This window comes from Oenanthe melanoleuca, chromosome 12 (assembly GCF_029582105.1).
Source record: "Oenanthe melanoleuca isolate GR-GAL-2019-014 chromosome 12, OMel1.0, whole genome shotgun sequence".
Taxonomy (NCBI): domain Eukaryota; kingdom Metazoa; phylum Chordata; class Aves; order Passeriformes; family Muscicapidae; genus Oenanthe; species Oenanthe melanoleuca.
This window is the reverse complement of record NC_079346.1, coordinates 6,352,008-6,379,679: the sequence shown is the minus strand read 5'-3', so window position 1 is coordinate 6,379,679 and position 27,672 is coordinate 6,352,008. Positions and strand designations below refer to the sequence as shown.

The 27,672-nt window shown below is 50.3% G+C and overlaps 1 protein-coding gene and 1 long non-coding RNA gene across 3 annotated transcripts in view; one reads left to right on the top strand and one right to left on the bottom strand.

Annotated features, from left to right (window-relative positions):
- Positions 1-216: 216 nt before the first annotated feature.
- The window catches only part of PRICKLE2 (prickle planar cell polarity protein 2), a 100,560-nt gene continuing 73,104 nt past the window's right edge, over positions 217-27,672 (bottom strand). The window contains exons 4-9 of one of the 2 annotated variants that reach the window (XM_056501699.1): positions 20,468-20,581; positions 18,687-18,824; positions 17,890-18,093; positions 16,067-16,253; positions 12,943-13,806; positions 217-2,925 (exon numbers count right to left, since the gene is read on the bottom strand). In XM_056501699.1, coding sequence (XP_056357674.1) covers positions 2,063-2,925; positions 12,943-13,806; positions 16,067-16,253; positions 17,890-18,093; positions 18,687-18,824; positions 20,468-20,581 — 2,370 coding nt within the window. In that variant the 3' untranslated portion in view covers positions 217-2,062. The remainder of the gene's footprint in view (positions 2,926-12,942; positions 13,807-16,066; positions 16,254-17,889; positions 18,094-18,686; positions 18,825-20,467; positions 20,582-27,672) is intronic. The other variant, XM_056501700.1, reaches the window with a different exon arrangement.
- LOC130258384 (uncharacterized) lies at positions 20,490-23,066 on the top strand. Its single transcript, XR_008841502.1, has 3 exons — positions 20,490-20,726; positions 21,048-21,256; positions 22,628-23,066. It is a non-coding gene; the product is annotated as an uncharacterized LOC130258384 (long non-coding RNA).

Sequence of the window (27,672 nt, the reverse complement as noted above, 5' to 3'; positions counted from 1 at the left end):
TGGGTCCAGGTGTTACCACACCAGGTCACCAGCCTTGGGGAAGGTGTGCAGGAGATGCTCCTCCACCAGCTTCACCTGCCCACCAGAATCATGTCAATGTGGAGCTGAGCTGTTTCTTGTGCTTTTATTGCAAGACCAACTCAGTAAAAATCAAGTTTTGTACTCTCGATTAACCAACACTCCTTAAGAGCAAAAAACATACACAAGACTCTTCCCTTTGGATGAATATTTCCATTTATTCCAACTGGAAAAAACATTTTTTTTAAATATATTTAAGTATCATTTGTTTTTTTTTTTCTTTTTAAAGGAATAATAATTATCACATTGTCCTTTACAAACAACAAAAAAATTCCTAGCAATAGTCTGTGGTATGGAGACATCCATCTTCCAGATTTTTCTGCATCTGCTGCTTTGAGTAGGCATGGGGGTGTCCCTGTGTGTGCCCAGGGCTGCCAGTGCCATCCCTGCAGAGGGATGCACATTCCCAGGGTGCAGGGAGGGGCTGCCCCAAGGCGCAGGGACACCCTGAGGTGCCAGCAGCACAGGGGGTGAGGGCAATGCAGCTGGTCAAGCTCCCAGCCCTCCTGTGGCTCAAAGCCCAGCCTGATCCTAAAGCCACAGGTGCTTTGGGTGTCAAGAGCCCCTTTTGTAGACTTGCTCCTTTCTAGGAAGCTCTGGGGCAACCTGGCCTTGGTTTGCAGCTGGGACACGCTGGGATGGCAGAGCCCCAATGGATTAAAGCACACAGAGAACAAACTCACATCCACCAGAATACAACACAGCTGAGCCCTATGTAGGGGCCCTCTGCCTCAGCAAGGGACTGTCCTGGCCTGGGCTGAGCCCCCAGGGGACAAACCCTGGCCACAAACAGCCCCAGAGGGGTGAGGGCATCTTGCCAGGCAGGAGGAGCCCATGGGGAGCAGTTTGCAGGTGTTCTCTTACATCTTAGGCAGGAGGCAATACTGAGACTTCCACTTGGTAATGAACAGCAGTTAACATAACCCAGGAGACTAGAGCACCATAAGACAAGTCTATATTCAAAACAACGTCATGCTGACATCACACAATTGCACCATTTACACTTTATTTACTCCAAATAATAGTTCAATGTTTAGTAACTTCAGCGTTCTCTACAGAGGTGTGAAATTCCTTCTCCAGCTTTGGTAATTTACAATGTTGCAGACATTTGGTAGTTCTGGTCTTTCCTATTTAATAATAATAATAATTAAAGAAAAGGTCCCTTTTGCAGCTGTCAGGGGTTCTTGTATCTGACTGATGGAGTGTACCTGCAAATCACAGGCTTCAAAATGCCACTGAGGCTTGTCAAGATTAAGGAATCAAAAAAACATTCTGTTTATTGACCAGGATCAAAACAAATGAACAGAAAAAAAGGGTTAAAGTAAAAAAAACCCTCAAAACCAATGAAAACTCAGACTCTCACTGATAAACTTAAGGAGTTTGATGATGAAATGGAAAGGGGGATCCAAAGTACTGTTTGGTTAGCTCTGACTGAAAACAATTCTGAATGTGCATGCATTTTCCCAGTGACTCCTAAGATATAGAAATTCCTCTGATATTACAAAATACAAAAATATTTTCTCCAAACTCTCATTTACATCGCATTTACAACAATCATGGAAATAACTTAGGCTCCCACACTGTCCAAGAGACAAATCACCTACCAACATGGCTAATGGAAAACAAAAATGTGGTGGAAAGCAAAAGCTACCAGCAAACTGATGCTGAGAGTCAACAGTGGCAACCAAAACGTGCGGACAAACAGAGCTCAAGGGGGTGGCAGCATCTGGGAGAAGGAAGAGAAACTACTGGGTAAATATTACAGGCTAAAGTGAACTTTTAAAATTTTTATCTCCAAAGTAAGATGTGCAAAATATATTCACTGTGCCCAGGATTATGACTATTTATAGAAGCCGGTCTACAACCTTCTTCCAAATCCCTACTCTTCGGGCCTTTTGTTACCATAAAAGCACTTACATGATCTAAAACAGTGCAAGATCGTGAGTTAATTTACATTCTCCCAAGGTGCCTGGCAAGGATGCCATTAGGATATGATACAGTTCTTGCTCTTCTGTCTTTTCCGGCTGTGCAACTGTCCCCTGGCCCCCACCGTGGAGGACTTGGGCACGCTGTACGAGCCATACTTGTGCAGCAGCTCCTCGCTGGTCACGTAGCGGAGGCGGGCGGGCTGCGGGATGGGCTCCCCCAGGAAATAGCCCTCGTTGTCGGACTCCGAGGAGGAGGAGCAGGTGGAGCACCAGTCGTACTCGGCGAAGTAGGGCCCCCACCTCTCGCCCAGGTGGTTCTGCAGGGCGAGATCCGACACCGTCCGCGGACAGTGGCCGTAGACATCCCTGCAGGGCTCCACGGGCTCCCTGCAGCTCCTCTGGCGCGCGAAGGGGTCGTAGTCGTCCCTGGCCCGCAGCGAGGGCCTCTCCTTGAGGCGGTAGCACTGCTCGCTGGCCAGGTGCAGGGCGTTGTCGGAGCGGGAGCGGCGGGAGCGGCGCGGCCGGTGCGGGCGGTAGTGGCGGTCGTCGTCGCGCAGCACGGTTCTGCGCCGCGTGCGCTCGCTCAGCGGCGCGTGCCGCGGCATCTCCTGCGCCCCCAGCTTGCCCCCCGGCACCCCGCTGCCGTAGTCGAAGCTCTGGTGCATCCTCCCGTGCGGGGGCCGCTCCTGGTAGCCCAGGGGGCTGGCCAGGTCGTGCAGGGTGGGCTCCATGTCCTGGTACTGCTGCGCCGACAGCAGGCTGCGCACCGACTCGGCGCTGCGGAACTGCATGGAGGAGTTCAGCGTGCCCATGTTGCTCATCTTCTCCGAGACGTTCATGCCCGAGTCTTTGCTCAGGTCGGGCATGGAGAACCTGGAGAGGTGCTCCTGGCGTTTGGCTCCACCGTCTGCTGAGAGGCCTTTGCAGGAAAACAAAAAAGGGGGAAAAAATAAGAAGTTAAGAAAGAATTTTCTGTCAGCGGAGATGCAGGGTGGAGGCTGGTTTTGGTCCAAGACTCTTGCTTTAAAAAGTAACTCAGTGGTATCGATCCTGTCCTGAAGAGCCCTTTTTAGGAGGAGTATTTTTATTTTTTTTAAAGAGCAGGCAGTTCCGCCTTTGGGGAAATCACACCAATTTAAGGTGTTTTGAGTTGGACTCCAAGCTGCTTTTCACGACTTCCTTTCCCATATGTCTACACTGTCTGCAACTTGATAGGAATAACCAACGATGCCAGGCAGAAATCATGCGTCAGAGGTAACCTGAGGCCTCCTGAACACCGAGCTAACTAGGGTGCCATGATCCAGCACTCACACCTTCTGCAATGACAGCACAGTTTGGAGGACTAAACAATACCAGTGGCAGATGAAAATGGAGCCACTGACGTAACTCAGGGTTGTCACTATGCTGCACCTCACAGGTCCCCTGAATGACATCCAGGGAGAGACCAAAGTCACAGCTGGGTTTCCCAGGAAGCAAGGAAACGCTCAGCTGGTGCTCCCAGTGAGCAGCAGGACGGTGGGAGGGTCACACTATCCCTGCAGATATCCAGGGAGTTGTGAATGGGCAGCAGCTCCACCTTGATGGGCTGGCCTGCTTGGGAAGGTCACCCATTAGATCTCTCCCATGTGCCAAGGAGCCCTGAGCTCCTGCAAGGTGCTTTCCTCCAGCCCAGGAAGGCTTCACCTGGCTGCAGGGAAGAAGTGGGGTGTCTGCTCAGCACCTGCCTGTCAACAAGAAACTCAATGCACCCCACAGTGCCCTAGTCCTTGGCTTGCTTCATGGGCGTTCCTGACTATTTTCTGACTATCTCCCTGTTGGCTTGACAACTGGCAGCAGTCAGTGGTTGTATTGCAAGCTCAGGACAAGATGTTTCGCAAGTTATTTCAAAGGAAATTCGTTCCATCCCAAATCAAAGGCAGAATGTTTGCTTTGGCACCCTTCTCCCTGTCCCTCTCCGACAACATCCCAGTGCAGACCCAACGCACAGAACTGTGCCCCGTCAGCAGAATTCCCAACATGACACACAGCCTTTATGCAATCACCAACAACTTATGACTTTGTAAATTAATTACAAAAAATAACAACCCAGCCCACAATTCAAGAATAAAGCCCTTTTTCCCTTAACAAAAGCTGCTTGCATTTCATCAAGAGCTCAGCTCCTTCGGCATTAGCTGCTGCTGCTAAACCTGAGCAAGAACAAGGGTTGCTGTCACTAACCCCACTCATGAGCTGCTTAAGGGTTTCCTTGGGCTCAGCCTTGAAAAGATCAACAGATCCTGCAAAGCTGTGCCAAGTTTTCCAAACCCTGCTCTCAGTGGCATCAGGGAGAGCTTTAGCTACTACTGGCCCTCACATGGTTTGGTTTTGCTCCCTGAGTCCCAGCCTCTTTGTTTTTCTGCTGTTAATGGGGATCTTTTGGGAGTTCATGATTACAGAGGAAGGTAAAGTGAAGGTGAAGAGGGAGAGACTGGATTGAAAAGAAAAGCCATGGCTTTTTTGAAAAGGTCACATTTTTCAAGTCAATTTCATGCCTTCTTTCTTCCTCCTCAAGTCACGCTGGCTCTGAGTGAGCAAGCCCAACACTGCTCACTGTCCTTTGGAAAAAGCCCTGGATGGGCTTCCTGCCCCCTTTGAAGACCTGCCCACCGACACTTCACACTCCATTATGTTTCTCCTCCTTGCTGGAGCTGTGATTTTCTGTCTGTGAACCCATTGAAGGCATCTGTCCCATCAGGCACTACTCCCCATGTCCCTCCTGTGCCACGGTCCAGGAGCCCAGCAGCTCCTGGGAGGGAAAAAACAACTTGGTAACGTGCACAAAGACTTCCTGAAAAGCCAAAGCAGCAGTGGGACTGCTGGCAGAGCTGATCACAATGAGAATCATGGCTGGTGACAGCCCAGTGTGGCCTTAATCACATCTGTCACACAATAGCTGACACCAAGGAAAATGAGCCCTCGGTGACATTTATGCAGCACTTCATTAAGGGAGCTGGTGCAGCTCTGCAATAAGAACAAGGAACAGCAGTGCTGTGCAGAAATACAGCTCCAACACCACAGGATGCCTCTGTGGCATCAACAGATTGATTCTGGCAGCATCATTAAAAAGGGGCTGACCTTCCCTCACAGGGGTGTGGCATGAGCTGGTGCTTTGCTCCCAGCACCAGCCATATCAGATGGGTCTCAGCTGCCATCTGCCTCCTGTGGTCCTGCATCCACCAAGAATAGAAGGAGTGTCTCAGGAGACATGGCAAGAGTGAAACAGTATTTCCAAATTAAACAAGACATTATCAGCATCCTTCACATCACAGGGGAGAACGATGTGGCCAAGATCAAGCAGGACAACCAGGAGGGAAACCTGTTTCTTTTTGTGTACAGTAAAGCAGGCTGTGATAAGTGAGGTGCTCTGGCTCAGGAAGGACAGAGCCAGAGCTTCATTGGTTTAGTCTGAGCAGGACAGGGGTCTCCAGCCCTTCACACACCTCCAGCAGACAACCATGAATGCTTTAGTCTCTTCCCCTTAGAAGGCAGCACGGGGCAGTGAGCTCAGACAAGGATCCTGTGACCATGTGAATGGCTCATGCTCGGAGTGCAAGGTTTAATCAGTCATGGGGATGTTTCTGGCTGATCATTCAGATAGCTTGATTATAATTAAGCACAAACATTCTGAGATCTTGATTTGCTGGGAAAATGCTGATTGTAAGAGGAATCCAGCACTGAACATGTCCATCACTGTTGCCAGCACACAGAACTTGGGGTGTGATGGAGCCCATGCTCAGGAGCCTCTGATGCAAAGCCAGTCCACCATCCAATGGCTTCATCTCTCCATATGCCAGCGTGGAAAATGCTCCATGCTGAGAGCAAAATGTGTCTTCCCAGGTAGACTGGGCAGGCTGCACATGCACATGCCTTTTTTTGGGAGCCACACTTGGAAGTGACCCAGCAAGCTGTGCAGCTAGGAGAAGGAAACTTTATTTTATCTGCTCATGGTGACAGCGAAGGATTTATTCCACTTGCTCAGGAGCAAAGCTGTGCTTTTCCAGCTGAAGGCACTAAGAGCTCTGCATGGCTCTTACAGTGCCCACAGCAGGTTCCAAGTTCAGGATGCAATCCATCCTTGCAGAACACAAAGGTGTCTCCAGGCTGAATTTTACATTTATGCCAAGGCATCATGAGCAGGGTTAGGCTCAGATTAGTCTTTCTAAGGTCTCAAAATGTCCCTCTCTACGGCTCTCTGTGGAGCCACAAGACCACAGGAGGCATAGTGGGAACAAGCCAGAAGTGCTCCAGTCTGACTGCAGCGAGATCAGGGGATAGCAATAACCATTTGTCTAAAAAAATTTCACCTAGAAAATATAACCTGGGAATAAAGTTTGAAAGAACAGAGGTTGTTTAGTCTAGAGGAGAGAAAGCTGAAGGGGATATAGTAACAACCTTCAAAGGCAGAAAAAAAAGCTTGCAAAGAGGAGGGAACACATTATTCTCCAGGTCTGCTGACTCCTGCAACTAAAATTTCAGACCAGAGAATAAAACTCTTCCTGTGTAATCACAGCAGAGGAGACTGGGGCTGGCTCTGGCACTGGAGGAATTCCCTGGCACCCAAGGGCAGTGAGTGCCCAGGCACATGCAGATTCCTGGTCCCACACTGCCTTGGGTGGGGCAAAGGTGGCATCAACCCTTGTCTCCTGAGGTCATTTACCATTCCAGAGCTACACCATCCATGAGGCCCCATCTTCTTGAGTTACCAGTATTTATGTGCAGCTGTTGCAGCTCCCACTTAATGATGTGTTTCATGTGAGAACACAGCTAACAGCCCAAGAGAGCTGCAGTCTGGAAGAGCACACGAGGTGAGACCCCACCATGCAGCCCTGACTTTATCCTAATGAAGAAATGTGAGAATCTGTTTCCCAAGGCCATCCAAGGGAGCGGGAACCCTGCTTTGGTTGTTACCACATCACCAAGACCATTCCAAGGGTACAAACTCGGGTATAACAAGCTGACCCCACCAAAATTTACTTCTGCATGCTGCTCTGAGACACTGAGCACATCCACTGCTGGCTGCCCCAGAGGCTCATGCACTGGAGGAGATGTCACTGCTGATCCAGCACAGTGCCAGGCTGGTGCCAGCACTGCAGCACACACACACACAGCAGGTTTTGCTGCTGCTGCTCTCCACTGCATGGGGCTGCCAGGCTCAATATTTCACCCTGGAGCCACGGAAACACACGCTTTTCCAAGGAGCACAAGGGAGAGCTGCAGCTTGGCTGTGGGTGCTCAATACAGAACTGGAGCTAGCTGCAGCACCAAGAAAACCAAGCAGGTTTCTGGTACCCTAAGAACATCCTCTGAAGTCCATCCCCACCCCTCCTGAGAACCATGTTTATCCCATAAACACTGCCAGGGGAAATAACACTCGAATAAGCAAAGTGACAGCACAAAGACACCCCTGGTGAACATCACCTCTACAACCTTGCCACAACAAAGCCCTCAGAGGTGCTTCAGTCCCACTGTGTGCTCTGCTAAATGGGGGCTGCAAGCTGCATTATGAATTATTAAAGCACTTGGCAAATGACAGCAGAGAGGCCAGAGAGAGTGTGTGGGCTGGGTGTGAGGCTGGGAATGGAGCCCCCCATGAGGGGAAGCAGCTCCCAGCTCCCATTAAATCAAACTCCCCATGAAGCTGTGCTAACACAGGGTGAGCCAGCATCCCACTGCAGGAGAGCACCAGCCAGGGAATGCAAAATATCCTGACATTGCAAACAAATAGGGCTGTGCTGATGCTTGCTTCTTGCCTGAACATTTATCACAGCAGACACACACATCTGTGCATCACAGCTCTCACCACAGAGCCCCACAGAGGTGCCAGTGTTTAAATGCAGCTATGGATGCACAGGAGGGCACAGCACAGCATCTCTTGTGTCCAGCCCCCTGTGCCAGAGCCTTCTCTCTCACACAGCATCAGGCATCCTCACCACTCCTCAAACAGGGTTTATTTCAAGGTCAGTCTGTAGAACTAGAAAGAAATTTAAGAAGAAACAGCCTGCACAGAGCTTTGTTTATAGCTCAGCCCTGTCTCACTTCTGAGCGACCCTGGGGCATGAAGAAATAAAGCAGAGCCTTTCTGTAACTGGAAATCATGGAAAATAAACAATCTGGGGGAAGGCAGAGCCCCCACCAAGTGGGTCACAGTCCCACCAGCCTCCCATGGTGTGTCCCTATGTGTGACCCATGGATATCACTGGGTATTTCCCACCCAACCAGTCCTTTCCAGCTGGGTGGAAGAAGTCCCTATGTGGGTGCTGCTTGGAAAAGTGTTGGATGTTAACCTAGAAGCCCCCCTACAGCTCCTTTATCAGCACTCCCATCTCCTGCATCCCCCCAGCTGATGGCCAACAAGCCATGCTGGGGATGATGCTTTCCCCAACAACATCTCTCAGAAGTCCATTTCAGTTCTCCCTCTGGTTTGCATTGCCCCACCTGCTCTGCACTGTCCCTGTGTGACACTGAAGGGTGAAGACATGCAAGAGGTTGGCCCCTGCAGCAGGCACACCAAACCTCCCACTGCTGAGTGGCAAAAGGCAAGTGAGGAGGAGAAGAAATGCTCCTGACAGTTTTACAGTGGTTTGGCATTGGGCCTTCTGGGTGGAAAACTTTTATCTTCACATCAGTTTTGGAACTATCTGCCTTGGATTAGGAAATGTTACACCTGTGCCTCAAAATTGCAAGAATTCCCCCCAGGGATCTGATCTTCCATCTTGGAAGCAGTTTTGTGCTGGCTGTGTCTGGGAGAAAGAAGTGATAAGAACACAGTGGAGATTTGGGAACCTCCTTTCTTCATAGAAAAACTCAGGAACAGCCAATGTGTCACTTTCTGGACTGCATAACTCAGCTGGAGCACTTGGGGCAGCCACCCTCTGCAGCCCAGGGGAGGGAGACCAGCATCCAGAGCCCTCATTGCCACCCCCAGGGGTGGTCAGGAGCTGCTCCCAAGCCCCCAGTGCAGGAGAGGCTGGGTTAATTAATGCCTCTCCAAAAATACAACCCTGGCCCTTAGTCAGGGCTTGTTCTTACCCTCACCTGCCCTGTAGCTTTTAGCTCCTCTGCAGGAAGAGGAAGAAAAGGACTGGAGACAGATGATGCTGTCAGGTCACTCTGCAGCTCAGACATGCAGGGATCAGCCCTGCTCTCTCCACTTTCTGGTTATATCACACTGGTTGTCTAGTCCTGGAAAACCTGGGGCCTTTGGGCCATCACACAACACAGATGACAGGAGCAGTGTGTGCCACAGAAGTGAAATCACATTCCACCCTGTAACAGCACCAGTTTAACATACTTTTAAACTGGATTTATGCCTGTGACAGATGTTCCCCTTGCCCAAACTAATTTTCTCAAGGAATCCTTAAAATCTGTTTCTCCTTTTGCAGACAGCAGTGCCACCATTCAATGTGACTTCTGCCTCCAAAAGGCTCCTGCTCTCCGCAGGCAGCACACAAAGGGACTGTTTCCAGAGAACAACATTTAGCCTGCAGGTACTTTCTTAAGTGAGCTATTTGACCAGCTGTCATTTTGTGGAAATAACTGCTTGGAAACAGCAGAGATCAGCTGTTGATTTCCAATTGCTCTGCCACGCACATGCAGCGACTGCAAAACCTTTCTGGAGGGAAACACAAACACAGGGAGCAGGGCTGATAGGCCAAGTATCTTTTGGGAAGTGATTCACCTCTGGTAGGATCAGGCTTCTCATCATGAGCAACCCTTCCTGGACAAATTCCATCTTAGCATTGTCCCAATTGCTTAATGCAGGGAGCTGCAAGGCAAACATTGCTACAGAATCCACTGGTTTTTGTTCTTGTTACTGCCATTAGAAAAAAACCCAACAATCCAAAACCCCCAACAGTAGACAAAGGAAGCACAATATAAAAGAAGATCAGCAAAAATGAGCTCTTAGAAAACAGGCTGAGAAATACTGTTTCCTTTTTGCTTCTCCATCTAATGGCCATGTAGTGCAGGAGGATACAGTCTCTAAGAAGCCACAGCAAACTAGAGTCTGTTGTGGCCTTCAGCTGATGGCAGAATAGGGATTTTCACATAGAAGCAGGGAAGGAGAGATGCCCTCCACCAGCAGGAGACACTGCCCTTTGCCACTGGATGTGCTTAAATCCCATCAGCATTTGTGGCAATTACACAAGCACAATCCAGAGGACAGCAGAGACACTCCTGCCTAATTCAAACCCCGACACAGAGCACAAGCAGGGTCACAGCCACCTCTGCACTCACATGTCTGCTGGTGCACTACTGCCCAGGGTGACAGCACAGCACTGTCAGGGCACGTGCCCAGGATTAACACAGTGTCTCACCTCTTTACTAACCCATGAGGAATTGGCTTTAAAGCGATTAAACAGAGCCTTTTGCTAAGGTAGAAACCTGGGGTCTTGCAGGAGATTGGGGTCATGCAGATCTTGACCCACACAATGTCTGACCCCAAAATATTACAGGGAACAACATCTGCTCACGGCAGGCAGCCTTCCGGCCAAGGGACAGGGATTACTGCTTCACAGCCCTGAGTCATCTGCATTACTGTCTCCTGCTAATTAGCAGCTAAGTCGTAATAGAAACATCACAGCAAAATCCTCTGCCAGGGAGGTACCAGCTTTTAACATGTGCTCTCCAGGTCAGGGACTGTTTGCCCTTCAGCTCCCTATAAAAAACAGACTGTTTTCAATGATGCCTTAAAACCTTACAGGGATGCAGTGTTAATTATTTCACTTTATAAGGTGGAGCAACTGTGCAGCATTGGTAGCTCAAAGGGACTTTGTGTGTGGATGCCTGGGAGCTCCTAGCAAAGCACAGCTGGAGGATACAGGGTGGAGGACATGGGTGAGCCAGACCCCTGGGCTGTGGCTGGGGGGAGCTCTGTGGAGAGCTTGATCAGCCACAGCAGGGAGTGCAGGGATGGGAAAAGCCAGGCAGCAGGATGCTGTGCCCTGACATCACCTGCCCAAAAACCTGCTCTCTCACAGACCTCGTCCAGGTCACCAAATCTCCCTGTCCTCAAAACACTGCCAATTAAATGGTATAATAATTGTGTCCTCCATAATTGCAGACATGGCCCTTGAGGAGCTGCCTGTTGCTGCTGCAGTGCCCCCAGCACAGCTGAGCCAGCTCCCAGAGCAGGGGAAATTATTAGGACCTTACGCATTAATAAAAATATTATCACCTCACTCCACAGAGGAATGAAGAACACTCACTGCAAGCCCCATCACGCTGAGCATCTGCTCCAGAAAGCAGGAAAGCAGCAAGCCATTAAGGCAGTCACTGCCCCTGAGGAAACTCAGACTCTGGCTCTGTATGGTGTATGGATGCCTTTGGGAGGTCTCCCTCCAAGCATTTTAAAAAGGGGTTTCTAAAATGAAAGGCAGAATTATTTTCACTTGGATATGAAGGCCTTGCCATATTTTCTGTGTCTTGACCTATATCCCCAATAATATGTTACACTTCAGCTCCAAAGCATGCAACAGCCTCTCCACTGTTCAGGGATTGCTCATCCAAGCTTGGTGTTGCTCAAGACTCTTTGTACTGATGGGGTTTACACAACACAAGTTTTCAGGAACACAAGAGGCTTTGGAAATGTGGAGCTTTGCTTAGGGAAATCCTGTTTTGGAGACCAATTCCCTCACCATTTCACATCTATTTTTCCTCTGTGTGTATGTGAGACCGTTCAAGCACAACCCTTCCCAGATCATTAGCTTCTCCTCAACCCCTGTTTTTCCACTTGCTGGATAGGGAGATCCTGGCTGAAACAGAGATCATTTCACATCTTGGCAGGGGCTGGCAGCTTCCCTAAACAAACACACCAAACCCCGGGCACGGATGAGGAGGCACGGGCGTAGCAGAGCAAACCTGTCCATCCAGGCAGGGCAGAGCCCAGAACTGGGATTCAGGGGGGCTCAGCTCTCTGTGGGCTTGGCATTCCTCACCACCCATTGCCAGTGTCCTGTGGGGGATCCTCAGGACCAGCCACAAACACCCCACAGGCCATTCCCTGCCAGCAACAAGGCAGAAGGGCTTCATTTTGCAGAGGCTCAGATGCAGGACCTGCCCAAATCCAAGAAATGATTGTCTGGAACAGAGAAAAGCCAGGGGAGCCACTAAGAAAAAGCAAGGCAGTTTCTCTGGTGAGCAAACCAGGCTCAGTATTCCCTTTTCCAAGCAGTTTTGCACTGAGGGACGTGGGAGCTGTGGTGGGTGAGCAAAGCAGAGCAGGCTGCAGGAAGGACAGAGCCTGCCCAGCGCCAGCTGCAGACCAGAGCCGCACACAGACACGTCCGTGCACACACACACCCATCCCTGCAGCCACGAGTGAAACCCAAACATGTTTGGGGTGAGAGCACTGAGAAATATGACCCTGGGATGTGCTCGTGAGAAACAAGCTCAGCCTGATGGGACAAGCATCTTGCCTGGCTTTTCCCTGCAGTTTCTACCAAAGGGTTGGAAAAGAGGAATTAAAGAGCTCTGTATAGAGGGGGAGGAAGGGGTTAACTGGGCCTATTTCAAAGCATTCAAAAGTACTTTTAGCCTGCAAGGGCAGCTGACAGCAGTCCTTCAAGTGCTGAAGGCTGGAATTTGCCTCTGTGTTAGCACTTGGCCTTGGTTTTCCCCCTCTCTTCCCAAAAGGCAGGATTAAAGAGCTTGAAAATATTTGTTTTGAGCTGCACAGAAAGGCCAGCCATCTATAAAGCTCTGCATTTGGTAAACAAACAAGCAAATGGAAAGGAACTGTCAGGCTTGTTGGGACCAGGCAGAGAAGCCTGTGTCACTGAGCAATGGTCCCCAAGCTGTTGGTCACCCTCACACTAGGAAGACATTGGAACACAAGGGACTCAATTGCATGGAGGTGTGCTGGGGTGGTCTCAGGGTGGCAGGAGCAGGGGTGACATACCTGTAGCATTGGAGAGTGCCAGGGACTCCATGGAGCCCCGGGGAGTCTGCTCGGTGGGCGTCAGCTCCTCTGTGAACTTGAGGGCATTGATGGGGTGACGGGTGCGGCACTGCGACGTTGGCAGCCCATCCTCCTCTTCCTCTTCATACTTGGGGACTTTGACACTTCCTCTGGTCTCTGGGAAGCTCTGGTTGGACATGTCACTGTAGCTCTCCTGCGAGCGCAGCCTCCCTGAGTAGTAGTCCTCTCTGCAGTCCTGGATGAAGCTGCCACCGTGGCTCTTCATGGCCAGTGAGGAGCTCCTCTTTGGGTTGCTGAAGTGCTTTGCCCACAAATCCGACTGCGAGCCCGGGACCTGGGTGGGGTTGTAGGAGGTTCTTATGTTGCACTGGCTGAGAAGCTGCAAGGGGGTTTGAGACTGGCTTTGCTCCATTTTGCCCCCATAGTGGTAGAGCTCATCCCGGCTCCTCCACAGGTGGTCCCTGTTGAGGCTGGGTGTCTGGCTGGCCAGGCTCAGCAGGTCCATCTGCAGGGACAGCGGGTCCACGTCGGTGGAGAGGCGGTTGGAGGTGACCTGCAGCTGGCTGCAGGGGCTGCGCGCCCCCTCCTCGCCCTTGGCCTTGTTCTTGCCGATCTTGGCGCTGCGGCGCGACTCCTTGGCCCGCGCGCTCTGGAACGCCGAGTCGGAGGAGTCGGAGCCGTTGGGGTCATCGCCCATGCTGCAGGCCCTGGAGCAGAAGATCTGCCCCTGCTTGGGCAGGAAGGGCCGTCCCAGCAGCGACTTCTTGCACTGGGCACAGCAGAAGCAGGTCTCGGTGGCGTGCCAGTGCTGCCCGTCGTACGTCATCTGGCCCTGGTCGATACCTTCAGGGAGAAGAGGCACAGTGTCAGGGTCACCTACACTGCACTTTACACCTGCATCAAGGTCAGGCTGGATGGGCTTCTGAGCAATCTGGTCTAGTGGAAAGCGTCCCTGCTGATGGTGGGTGGCTGGAATGACACAGCCTTTAAAGTCCCTTCCAACCCAAACTATCCTATGACTCTGTGGTCTCCTATGAGTGATATGCACTCAGCCTCACTATTGACAGCCCTTTTTCGGGGTTTTTCTGATGCATGAAGTTAATCCCATTTTAATTCTTCCCAATTCTAATTCCAGGCCTTTGCTTAGGAGTTACTCACTGTTGGGAAAGGCAGCAGAACCATGCCTCAGGCTATTTTGTATTAAGTGGGGATATTTCCGATCATAAAGCAAAGGAATGCAAGAAGTTCTCCATAAAGTCCTTGAAGTAAAAGCAATATGCTGCTTATTAAAAAAAAAAAAAAAAAAAAAAGCCTCCAACTAAACTATAATGAGGAATTTCTGCTGACTTGGTTAAGCATGTAACAGAGCAGATGACACTCCTGTCCCTTGCTGCTGCTGTGGTCCTATCCTAACTTTATTTTACCTTCTGGGGCCTCTTCTCCAGAAGAGAATGGAAAGAGCTGGCCCCAGGGGTCGAGCACACACCCTTGCCTTGCACCCAGCCACATTTCCTGGGTTGCTTCACCAGGCCCCCCTTGGGCTCAGTAAAGGAATTGACACAGACAGTCTGTCTCCCTCCAGCCAAACCCCAGGAAGCAACATCTACACAGTGCTCTCAGTCAGAGCTGTGAGCAAAGCTCCCGAGGTTTCAGTTAAAATGTTTGCACACTTGTTTAAGCTGCTGCTCCTGGCCAAAGCCCTCGCTGCCCTCGTTCCCTGAGAAACTGCCACGCTCAGTGGGCTGGCTGGCACGGGGGTGCTGCACCCACATGTGCACAGCACGTGCCTGCACACCCCCTGTGTGACCAAGAGCTGCCAGGTAACTCATAAATGAACAGCATGTTAATGGTCTCTTTTATTCCAAGCTAAATTAGGTTTAGTATAATCAGTTCTTTCCTCCACTTATAGTGAGAAAATGCTTTTATACAGATGGGAGTGCTACACCTGTGGGCAAAAGAGAAACAAGACAGAGGGGGGGGGATTTTATCAGCTCCTTTTCCACTGCTCAAAGTGAACACTGCAGAGAAAGGAGTGCAGCCTCTTTACTCTATCCTCACCTACCCAACCCAAGCCTTACAAGACTTCATCACATGCTTACCTCTGATTTATGTAGCTCATGGCACAGTGCTCAGTTCACTATTATGAGCAACTTGCAGCAAAATGGTTGCAGTCCCTCCTCTGCTAGAAATGTGCAAATATGCACCAAAGCAGACATTTTACTCTGAAAACCTGACAGTCAGCAGGCTCCAGAAGGCCAGCTGGAGTGAAGGACAGCAGATGGGGGAAGCACAAGAGAAGGGACTGTGCAAGAAACATTATCAGCTGCTTCTTCACCTTTCTGCAGCTGAGGTTTTGGGAAGGATGTGCTGCAGGTCACAGTAGACGCATCCTGCAAGTGCTTCACTGAAACCCTGTGTTTCCTCTCCCTGTGCCATCTGGCTGTTGCACAGAAGCAAAATGTTTGTTTTTTTTCCTCTGCAGCATATGAAGTATTTAACCATGTGAGCTCACCTCCACGGACAAAGGGCTGTCTGCATGCTCACTGTGCTCAGCCAAGTGGCAAAGGGGGTTGGGGAGAGCAGCAAGGTGCTTCCCAACCCACCCAGCTTGGGGACATCTAGCCTCCTGACTGAAGTGCATTTTAAATCACTGTTCTAGGAACATAAATTGACCCTGATGCATTATTTCTTTCTGTCTGAGAACATCTATCTGCAAGTTGATTGAAAAAGGCTCAGAAACAATAATGATGCCTAATGAACAAGCATCTTTTTTGACAGTAGCTCATCAAATCATGTGATCCTTTGGCAAGCTTGGATGGGAAAAACCTGAGTCGAAGCGCCAGGCTGTTTACAGGAAAATGAGATTTAAAGGGAAAAAAACGTGCCAGAGAAATTTTACTGCGCTAGAGAAAGCTTTCACTTTTCACTTCTGATAATTCTCCCCTGTCTGACTACAAAAAGGAATAAACAGCGGTTTAACCAAACAAATGACCATGTTACCTCCTTGGTGGGATGGGAGAGAGGCATAAGCAGATTTGGTTGCCCCAGCCATGCACAGAGTGTGTCAAGCAGCTCCTGTTGGGGGCTGTGCCCCCGCACGTACCGATGTGCTGGGCGCAGGTGTCGCAGTACTCGGCGTACAGGGACTCGAAGCAGCCGCAGCAGTAGGGCCTCCCGTCCTTCATGATGTAGCGCTGCCCCCCCAGGACCGTCTCGCACTCGAAGCAGCAGAAATGCTTCATGTGCCAGTGCCGCCCTTCGGCCTCAGTGCACTCGTCGGCAAAAATGATCTGGGGGAAGAAGCACAAGTGAGGAGCAGAGCTGGTCAGAAAAGGGACCTGTGTGTGTCTCTCGCCCGTGCACGGTGGCTGTGCCCCTTTGTTCATGCAGCCTCCAAATTTTACAGCTGACTCCTCCAGTCCTGCATGGGAAACTCCCACAGTTTGGTTTGTTTGCAGGGGCACCCGTTGCTTCTTAGGAAAATCCATTAAAATGCAAATCCTCCGAAGCGTGCAAGTGCCCAGACTACAAAGCGTTAAGGCAGAGCTGCAGTAATGTTCCTAAGCTCAGCCATCAAAGAGAGGTCGATCAGGTAATAAACACACTTATACACAACCTATCGATCTGCTGGGCTTCTGACGAACACAGCAGCGCTTACTGGAACACATTTACCACCTCTGAAACAGGGACCTGACCACAAAGGATGAGCAAAACACAAGGAAAAGTGGCAGCTCCCTAGAGAGGAGAGAAGATGGAGCTGCCTTGGCTCCTCATCTCCCTGCTACCCCAACCTGGGTGCCTATAAAGGTGATTACAGTCATTATACCAGTGGGAAACTGAGGCACAGAGTGCTGTTAAGGATGACTGGAGAAGCAGTCATCTAAAATGTCTTCAGCAGATGCTTTCTTGCTGTGTCTTCTTCTCAACCCCACCCCATCTCAACTCCCAAAGCCAAACCAAGGGAGCCAGCAGCCCCAAATCTGCTCCCTGGTTCTCTGCACTGGCACAGGGTACACCAAAAGCTTTTCCCCTACAGATCCTCCTATCCCTGAATTAATGTTTCTCACAACTAGTACTTGATGTTTTAGGGGAAGAAAAGCATGCTGAAGAATGAGCTGAATGAAAGAATTAAATGAGAATTTGCAGGGATAAAAAGTACATGAAAAAAAATTACCCAGCTTATGCCACAAAGAAATAGAGCTATTTGAATGGTTAGGGGTTGTCTTTCACTGGTAACACTGCAAATTTAATTGGACACATATATCAATGCTCTTTATATTTGAAGTGCATATAGCCTTGGATATTTACTATTACATGCTTACAAGGATGGGACGTGGTATTTTATAGTACATACGGTTTTCCACGCTATGGTTTCCATAACTTTAAAAGCCAGAGTAATTTCCTTCACCAGCCTTTTAAATAGATTGACACTTGAGAAATGCTCAGAGGCGACTCTGTATAGTTTTCTATCTTAGTTTTGTATTCTATTTGTTCTGCTTCCTATAGCCTGTTAATCGCCTCTCTCCAAGCCTATTTCAGCTCGGTGTGTACTCAGACATGACCGACTTGTAAGAAATACAGCACTCATCCCACCAGGGACTTCTGGGGAAATGGAGGAGAAGGGAGGATCACCACACCCAGCTGGGCTAAAACCACACAGCCAGGGGGCTGTGCTTCTACTGGAAACACTCATGGAAACCCTCCAGCTTCCTGTGTGTAGATGAGGTCCTAACTCAAAACAGTCCTAGGCAGACTGCAACTGAGAATACCTGAAACCTCAGGAAAAGCTTGCTCCAGCCCTGGCAAAGCCAAGCCATCAGTTTGACGAGTATGACTCCATGAAAAAGTCAGGGATGGAGGGAAATGGCACCCAACCCTCGTGTGCCACCCCAGTGGGTGGCATGCTCGTGGCAGATGCTCTCTTACCTCATCGCACGCGGCGCAGCGGGGCTTGAGGCACTCGGCGTGGTGCCTGCCACAGTAGATCTTCCCATCCTGGTAGAAGTAGATCAGGTCGACCAGCAGCTCGTTGCAGACACTGCAGATGAAGCAGGGAGGGTGCCAGCAGACGCCGTGCCCTGCTCGCGAGGCGAACACGGCCATGTCCCCCCCATTGATCTGGCCGCCGCACTGCCAGAAAAAACAGGGATTAACAGAGGCATGAGGGTGACCCCACTGCCACCCACTGCCAACAGCATGCTCTCACAATCCCTGCCCTGTGTCATGCCACGAGCTGAATGGACAGCTCCATGTCAAATGTCCTGAAAGGTGCCCTGAAGACCCCAGCACTCGCACCCAGCAGGGTCACAGATGCTTCTTCCATGAATGTCATTACATCATGGAATGGTGTGACTTGGAAGGGACCTGAAGATCATCTGGTTCTGATTCCCCTGCTGTGGGCAGGGATGCCTTCCACTAGACCAGGCTCCTCAAAGCCTCATCCAACTGGCCTGAACACTTCCAGGGATGGAATAGCCACAACTTCCTGAGGCAACCTTGTGCCAGTGCCTCAACACCCTCACAAGGAAGAATTTCTTTCTACTACCTAATCTAAACATGCCTGTTCAGCTCTCTTGTAGTCCCTTTAAGTACTGGAAATGTTTTTAAGGCATCCCAGAACCTTCTCCAGGGTGAACAGCCCCAGCTCTCTCAGCCTGTCTTCACAGGAGACGTGCTTCATTAACTTGGGTGATGCAGGTACCAGTTCATCAGCCACTACCCACCTGCTCACAGATGGCTCCTGTCATGGTCACAGGGAATGGCCGAACATTGCCTCTCCCTAAATTTTCCCTCTTCCTCTGGTTGCTGAAGAGTTTGAGCTCCCTCTTCTCCTCCTCATCCAACGAGTTGCAATAACGGACCTAAAAAACACAAGTGATGCTCAGTGCCTGTGGTATCCCTGGCTCACTGCCCAGTGGGGCAAAGTTCCATAAGCCCTGCAAACCTCTGCCCTTGGCTGTGGGAAGGCTGGAGAAACAAAGTATATGGCTTCAGTTATCTGGGGTTTGGTCAGAATTTCAAGAGGTGGAGATGAGAACAAAGGGCAGGAGGATCGTTGCTCTTTGGGTGCTCAATTTGTAGAAAAGTCTTAAAAGTTGGGTTCTCAGAGTCCCACCCAGAACAGCAACTGGACTGATGGTTTTCCTGCTTTCCCCATCAGACTTCTGTGGCAGAGGTCTTCATAACATTCCACTGGCATTTCTAGAGCACAGACCCTTTTCTCTGCATGAATGACAGAGTTCCAGTGACTTGTGAACAATTCTTCCAGCACAGGATCAAGCCTGCTCATTTGTAAAACCTCTGCATTGCAAGGTAATAAAGAAACAAGTAAAATAAAAGGATACAATGAATGATGCAATTTCCCTGAAGCTTATAAAACACTGAGGTTTTCCTGGCAATTTCCATCCTGCAGGCTTAGCTCTTGGCTGGTTGCATTTCAATGGAGAATACAACTGAAGAGCCAGGGAGGTGAAATATAGCACCCAATCCACCCTCTGTTACTTGGGAAAGCAGGCTCATGGAGCTGAGCAGGGTTATTCACATGAGCAACCAGCACACCTTGAATGTTCAAAGGAGCAAAACTGAGCATGAAGGGAAACTGGATGCAAAATCTGCCAATCTGCAGAAAATACACACAGACCTGCATGTCCAACTTGCAGGAAAACAGGCTGCAGTAGCAGCATTTGTGTATTTACTCTAATGTTTTTGGCTGTCAGAGGCTGTGGGTTTCCAGCAGCTGCCAGGGAAGCAGGCAGGCTGGAGCCCAAGGGTGCACGGGAAGAAGTCCCTTCTTTGTGCCTGGAGCTCCCCCCATGCTGACAGAGCTGTGCCCATGGCATCCAGCCACATGCAGGTAAACTTGTAAAAAACTGACTGAGATCAAACAAGTTACCTGCGTGTATTTCCCAGAGCGGCTTCTTCAGAAAGTAGCGTGAAAATAATTCTTTTTGTTTACACAGGGAAATTTTGTGGGTTACCAGAAGCCAGTGTTCCCACTGGTGAGATCAGGATGTCAAAGACCAGACCCTTTTTGCTGCCTCACATCATTCTTGTGAGACGGAAGAAGGTTTATTTTGCTCTGACTGGTTTTGACTCAGCCTGTGGCCTCACAGGCTCTCCCAGCTCGTGAGTCCAGGTGAAGCCCCTCCTCAGCACACTCACTCCCACAATTTTGGATCTGTTTTTAGATAATCTCAACAGCATTCCAAGCCACTTTTAATGGGCCTTGGCCTCCAAAGGCTGAGAAAATGCTTTTATTTCAGACAACTCAAGAAAGGTTATTATAAAAAAATTTAGCTTTAAAAACAAGCAACTCCCCACCTCCAACAATCAAAGCAGGGAGCAAATACAGCAACTTAAACACCAACGTGACCGAAATTCAAGTATATCCCCCTGAAAAGCAAAAGGAGTTGAGAAAGGAAAGCCACACTTCCCACAAGCAACCCCAGGAGGAGCGTCCATTCCCCACCCTGCTGATGTCCAAGGACTTTCTCTGGATACTGACCTCATTGTCATGTGGTGGCAGCTGGTGAAGAAGTTGCTTTATGCGAGATTTTTCTCCCGGGCTGTTGACATAGGGAACCTTGTCCTCGGGCAGGCAGCTGTAGTACTGGTGCACCTAGGGAGCAAGAGAGGGGACTGCAGTGGGGTTCCCTGGCCGAGCCCGTGCCCCTGCGCCCGGCCAGCAGCCACCCCCTGAGGCAGCGAGCGCTGGGTCTTTCCCAAGACTCTGAGCAGAGAAACACAGCCAGGAGCTGCTCCAGGTTTGTTTCCTTTTGTCCTCCGAGGCAGAGGGGTGGCAGCCCCGGCGAGGGGGCACGTTACCGTTTGCTCTGTCAGCCTCCATAGCGTGAGCATTGTGCCGGCTGCGGGGATGTGTCGGCACCTGCCTCGGCAGGGAGGTTAAGAAGGCTGCGCCCCAGCAGTCTCCGTGTTGCCGGCTATCTCAGCCTCCACCTCCATCAAACCCCTCCGGGCTTTTTTCTGCAGCAATTTGTGGAAATAAACAGCAGATAAAAATCTGTTGGAAGGCTTAGCTTTTCTCTTTCGTCTCGGAGCGTGTAATTAAAATCAGCTATTAAAAGGCAGAGGAACAGCGTGCCCGGCGCTGGGAGCGCAGTGCAGCCCAGAGAGGAAGCACACCCTGAGCCCAGCATCTCTGCTCCGACTGCCACACCTGGATGTGCACTCGAGGGCCGGGCCAGCACCGGGAGGGGACTCGCTGGCAGAGCATCCACTCTGAAATAGCCACGCTGGCGTTGAACAGCTTGGGAAGAACCAGGAGAAGGTAAAGGTAAGGGAAAGCTCAGCTGGGACTGGGATTTGCTGCAGCCCCAGATGTCTCCAGGTGCTTGGGCAGAAGCAGAGGGCTGGCTGGCTTCCTTAAATCAGCTCTTGGCTGGAGAGATGCAGGCTGTTCTCCAGTGTGCACAGCTTTCTGCCTTTGCCATGGTGGGATTAGCCCAGAGATGCTCCCTCAGCTATCAGCAATTCATTCTGGAGTGGCTGTGCTGCCTGCAGCTTTCACAGGGCTTTTCCTAAATAACACTTCCTCTGCAGTGGTTTCTGATCAGCTTTTTCCCTGGCTGTGTGCTTTGGACTTTGGCCCAGAAAGCACCACCTGGGCCAGTTCTCTCCAGAGAAGCTCTCTCTGCCTGCATAGCCCCACAGCATCTGCGGATGACAAGCTGTTGTGGGTCACTGGGAGGAATGGGGACAGGCTGGTCACACAGGGCTGGCTGGCAGGGGAGCTAGCAGGCTGATGGGGGTGACTCACATGCAGCTATCTTCTACAGGAAAAAATACTCTTTTATTCCAGAATAACTGTCCAAACCTAGCTTTATTCAGGAATTACTGCTCTGCATTCATCTCACTCCCTGCTCTCATTCAGAACTACCTGTGAGTAAGAGCTGCTCCAGTGGTTTTCTCAATTTATGGTTCCTCCCAAACTGCTGTCACCATCCACCTTTCCCCATCATCAGGTTTTCCAGAAAAGGGAGATTTTAGCAGATTTCCACATGCAGGTCTGCAGTGCTGATGACAAGGGAACTTCTCATGTCGTAAAGCCAAGGAACATGCTGAGCATACACCACTGCAAAACCCTAAATTTGTTTTGCTAAGGCACAGCAGAAACAAACCCACCAGCTATGGAAACTGTCAAAGAAAGAATGGCTGCAAAGTATTTTGTTATGTTAAAAAGAAAACAAACTATATATATTAGAATACTTACTTTGCATTTATAGAGCATCCTTCATCCAGGGACATCAAAGCACATTAAAAACACTAAAATTCTTATGCTACACAAGGTAGCAAATATACACATTGCAAAGGACTAACTGCAGCATCACGATGTTAAATGAGCTCCCTGCATTCATGCAGCAAGTCTGTAGCAGAGTTTGCAGTTGAAAATCTCCCAGCAATGCCCCAGCTGCCACACCAGACCCTTTTCTGGGCTGCCAGGCTTCCACATGGCCACGCTGTGCAAGCCCAGCCAGCACACACTCCTGCTGCCTTCTGCTGCCAAATTCCCCACGTGCAGAGAGGTTGCTCACTGTGCCCCGTGCTCACATTGGTTAGCTTGTGTTTTGATTTCTTGCAATGAAGTTTTTTTGCCCACCGAGTCCTTCAAGTTGGTGGAGACCATAAATTACTTTTTTTTTTGAAGAGCCGCCAAATTACTAAAGCAACGAGACCCAAGACGCTCACCCTGGGCAAAACCCAAGGATGGGAGCTCTTCCTTCAGCTGCCAGGGTGCTGCTTTCCTGGAGCACAACCCAGCAGGACCTACGTGCCCAGCTCTGCTCCTGCTTCCGCTGGGAAGTTTTCCATTAAGTCTCAGCAGGACTGCAGGAACTGGTTCCCATCACACCAGCAGCATAGCTTGGCAGGGATGGGCAATTTGGTTTGAGAAGCAAAACAAAATAAATACAACAGGCTCCAACCTGTGTTCTGTTGCCTGAAATAACCTGAAAGGGTTTGCTTTGTATCTGCATCAGCCAAGGGGACCTTCTACAGGAGTGCTCATGGAGAGGATGGAGCAGAAGCAGCTGCCAATCCTTGTCCAGTACCTGTGGAACATCCCATGGGGAGAAAATCCTTACACCTCCAATGGCTTTCTCCAGCCACCACCCTCTTCTGGGGAAAAACTTGAACCAGAGGGATGCACAGATCCTTTCACCTAGGACATCACTTCTATCCCAAGAAATCCATCCAGAGGGCAGATGAAGAGCAGAACATCTGGCTGTAATTAGGCCAGGCCTGTGCATATAACACTCTCTAATCCATCACCTGTTCTCATGGCATGAACCCAGAACTTGGATGGGAGACCAAGACTGAGAGGGACAGGGTCACAGGTTGCCAGTGTCCCTGCCCTGTGCCCAGCTGGCTGCCAGCAGCATTTCTGACCTGGCCTGGGAGCAGCTGGCAGCTGAGCTGGCACAGGCCTGTGTGATGCTCAAAAATAAAGAAGGAAAAGGGGATTCTTAGATTAATCTGGCTTTTCAGGGTAAAAGCCTGCAGAAAGTGTTAACTTGCTGGAAAACTGGAACTGCTCAGTCTGCACTTTGCTTTTGTACAAAAGGTCACTGTTTTATGCTCCTCCACCCAGCTCTGTGTTGCAGCACAAGCCCCATAGCTGGTGAGCCTTGCAGGGCCAGGGCCAGACCCCCCACATGCCTGCTGATGGCTCCAGTGCCCTTACAGGCTCTGCAACCCAGATAAGGATAACAGTGAGGGCAATGACCCCCAAGAGATAACACTTCCTCTTTAAACCATGCAGTATCTCTAACTGTTTTATTATTAAATACTTCTGCTGTACAACACAGCAGCTCTGCATCCTCCTATTTCCCCTCACAACAGATCTGCTCTGCCTGTGATTACCCCAACAAGCATCATCACACACAGGAGTTAAACCTGTGTGAAAGACAGGTTTTTTTAAACCTAGACTAGATTTCATCCTCAGTTTCCCCACTACACTCTGACTTCTGCTCACATCTGGATGACAGAAATCCCAAAGGAGACTGGAAAAAGTCATGCTGAGTTAAAATAAGGCTTCAGACAACATCACAAGGTCACAGATGCCATGGGGATGGTCTGGCCAGTGCACTGGACATGGGGGCAGCTGTGGGTGCTAGGAACCATGGCATACTGGCTGGGCAAGTTCCATCCTGCCCCAGGGAGGTCCCACTTGGACAGGCTCTGTGCTACCAGAACATGGCACAGAAGATTCCCAAGGTGTTACTCTCACCTTCAAAATAAAAGTGTCCAAACACCAAGTTTTGCTAACAAAAATTGATATACATTTTAGAAAGTAACAGTTGTTTGATGCTAAAAGGGAGGAGGGGAAGAGGGGAAGGTAGAAATTAAAAAAGAAGTAAACCAGGAGAAAGGAAAGAACATAATGTAAAAACAGTGTAGGAAAAAGCCTTTAAACTGGAGCCAACTTTATTCAAAGGCACTGAGGAAAGTAATTACATTAGTTTACAAATGCCTTTGTGTTCTGTGGTCTTCTTAGGTTTAGGGTATGTTTCCAGTTTAACTTTGACAGTTTACAAACCTACCCTGGCCCTGCTAAATAAAGGCAGGACTGCAGCTTGTCCTGGCAGTCCCAGGGTGACCAAAGACAAAACCCACACGAGCATATCTGTGAGCAAAGCCTTACACCTCCTAGAAGGAAAAGTTTGCAAACATCCTGTAAATTCAAGCTATTGATGAAGAATCTCTTTGATCAATGAATTAAAGGAGGTGGAGGGGAAATATCATATTTCTTACACCACAAATTGCTGTTGGGAAGTAGCATTTGGTTGCACTCACCCTGAGCACAACAGCCCTTCCTAAAGCACCCACCAAACCGGGCTGTTTGGGATGACTCCACGGCTGGGATGGACTACAAAGGAGCACAGGGTGTCCTGGCACGGGCACTGACTTGCTCAGCTCTCACAGCTCCAGCACAGCCAGCTGGGCAGTCCCACCTGGCTCTCACAAAACCAAACCAAACCAATGCAAAACCAGCCACAAGGCTTTTGCAAAGAGCCCTGTGAGGGCAGGACGTGCTGGCCTGTGTGCAGTAGGGTATCTGAACACAGATGTCCCCAGAAGGGGACCTTGGTGAGTCAGCCAGCACTCAGGCACAGTGCAGTAAATCATCACACACAGTGGAATCTGTTGAAAATACAGGCACACCAGCATTGCCCAGTGCCCTCCCCCGTGCCCAGGACAGCATCATTTCCCTGGGAGCTTGCCAGTGTACCACAGCCCTGGCAGCCCATTCCATGACACCCAGAGATGTCCCGTGGCAGCACAGGGAGCTGGTGGCACATTGATGTGTGTGTGTGCTCGACTGTGGCCCCTTCTCCTGGCTCACTGCTGCGTGCAAACTCCCACGGGATTTGGCTGCCGAGGGAAGGCGGCCAGTGGCTCTGACAAGCCTGTGCTGGCCCGGGCCAGCAGGGCTGCTCCTGTGGCTTGCCTGCTCCTCCCCAGTGCCAGCTTCTCAACAGCACACGTCAGGCTTTAATGATCCTTTGCACCGAGCACTTAAAATTGACAGAGAAACAAACCTGATGCTTTTGTATGTTTCTCATTCCTGCTAGCCTCCCTTGGAAAAACAAGGGAGGAAAAAAATCCCAAACAAACCACATGCAAATAACTTTCCCAATATGTCTGTGAAACACTGCAAGTGCTTGTACATGTTGACTCACACAAAAACTCCACAGATGACAGCACGTGTGAGCCTGGAAAACGGGTTCAGTGTGCTTTGGCCCGAGTCTGGCACGTCCTCCTTTTCCAAGGCCATTAGGATACAAAGCACCGATTTAGTTTTTGAAGCAAAACAATCCTTACAGCAGGGCCAGATGCTCTGAAATGAAGAGTGGGAGCTGCTGGCTGGCTCTGCCAAGCATGGGGTGCGGGGAGGCAGGGACCCTGGGGGGATCCAGAGCCCAAAGCTGGGGCAGCCAGCGTCCCCCAGAGCCGGAGCGCCCACGGGCCGGCACCCAGCAACGGGAGGCACACACAGCCCCGGCGCCGGCCAGCCCGGCGTCCCGCAACGCTGCCTTTGCTCTTGGAAACCCGCTCCCGACTCGCAGGGACAATGCAGGGAACAAAGGAAAAATCATTTTTCTAAGTGCTATTTGTTCTGGCACGCTCTGAGGCTTTCCGCACGCTCCTCTCCCGCGGCCGGCGGCAGCTGAGGCGTCTGGGGCTGCTGCTCCCCACTGGAGCCACATCCGTCCCTGCCGAGCCTTCGGAGCAGCCTGGGCTGCCAGGGATCCCAGCAAGCGCCGCTTCCTGCTGGCATCAAACAGCAACGCCTGAGTCAAGGCCCCGCTTTACGCTCGTGAAAGCCTATGACATTGTCTCTTTTTAACAGAAATTGAATTTGGATTAAAAAGCCAGATCAGCGCTTTCAACAGCATTGAGAGCAGCCTATGCTGAGAGGTCCACGCACGGCTCAAGGCCCCCTGGAGCACCAGGAATGACAACGATCATCTGCTGCATTGATCATCACTGATCATTGCCCCAGGTATCCCACAGAACATGCTCTTGGTTTCTAAGGCATGGAGGAGCAAACCAGCATAACACTGCAACACAGAAAAGCTGTAATTGCACACTGGAATAAAGCTCCAGGAGAAGCTTCTATTGGGTAGTCCAGGGTTTTACAGTTTCTTTTTCCACTCCTTGCCTTTCACCTCTGCTGACCTTCCTATATCTTCTTCAAATTTCAGAATCGAGCAAACCATGTCAGATGAGTGGTTCAGTTTCTGTGACCCACCAAAAGTAGCTAATTCCCCTCCCATAATAAGATTATTCAAGGATTAAGTGATTTTTACAGCTTCCATTGGCTCACCATGATCTGGACAACACCCCAGGATACGGAAATGGAGCATAAATCCAGACACATGGTTTTGCCATGGGCTCTTTGCAGCATGGAATGCGCTCACACTTCTCCATCCCCTCTGTTCCAGGGCAGGGGAACAGCTCCGGGACCTCCTGCCCACTCCAGCTGCCCCCAAGTCCTGCAGCATTGGCATCACACGGAGTAAAAGCATTCCCTGTGCAGGACTGCTGCTGCAAGCAGCAGCTGGGAAGCATTCGGCACAGCCCGATGCCTGGAGGCTGGATTTAGACAGCTCCAGCCTTGAAATAAGAGCCGCTAACTGCCGGGCTATTTAGATACCGAGAGAGTTCACTGGGGAGGTGATGGACTTAGGGCTACCTCAAAGTGAAACTGGAGAGCTTTTCAAAATGTGCTGAAAGACAGCTTTTGGGTAAAATACTCCAGCGTGCACATGTGTAAGGGGGCAAAATGAGAGGCAGCTGCAGCTCCTGGGAGCAGGATTCACCAGTAACAGCTCCTCAGAGCCCTCAGCTTCCCATCCACCCTGCTCTGCTCTCAGGATCTACCAGGAATAAACAGCTCTTCATGGCCCTTCTGTCCTTCTTCTGTAAACGAGCTTGTCTGCTCCCCACTACTACACAGGTTTGGCACAGGGTTGCTTTGGTCTGTTTTACTCCTTCCTTGCTGCATGCAAGACTTCAGTCTCTTGAGGAGTGAAACACTTTGCTGAACTCAGAAGGCTCAAGAAAGAAAAAGATGGTACAGTGACCGTGCCACACAGGCACAAGTGAGACACACGTCCCCCAGAGATGCCTGGCCCAGATAATGTACTTTCTGCCTCACCAGAAAGGTGAAAATCTTTATGTAAGGTG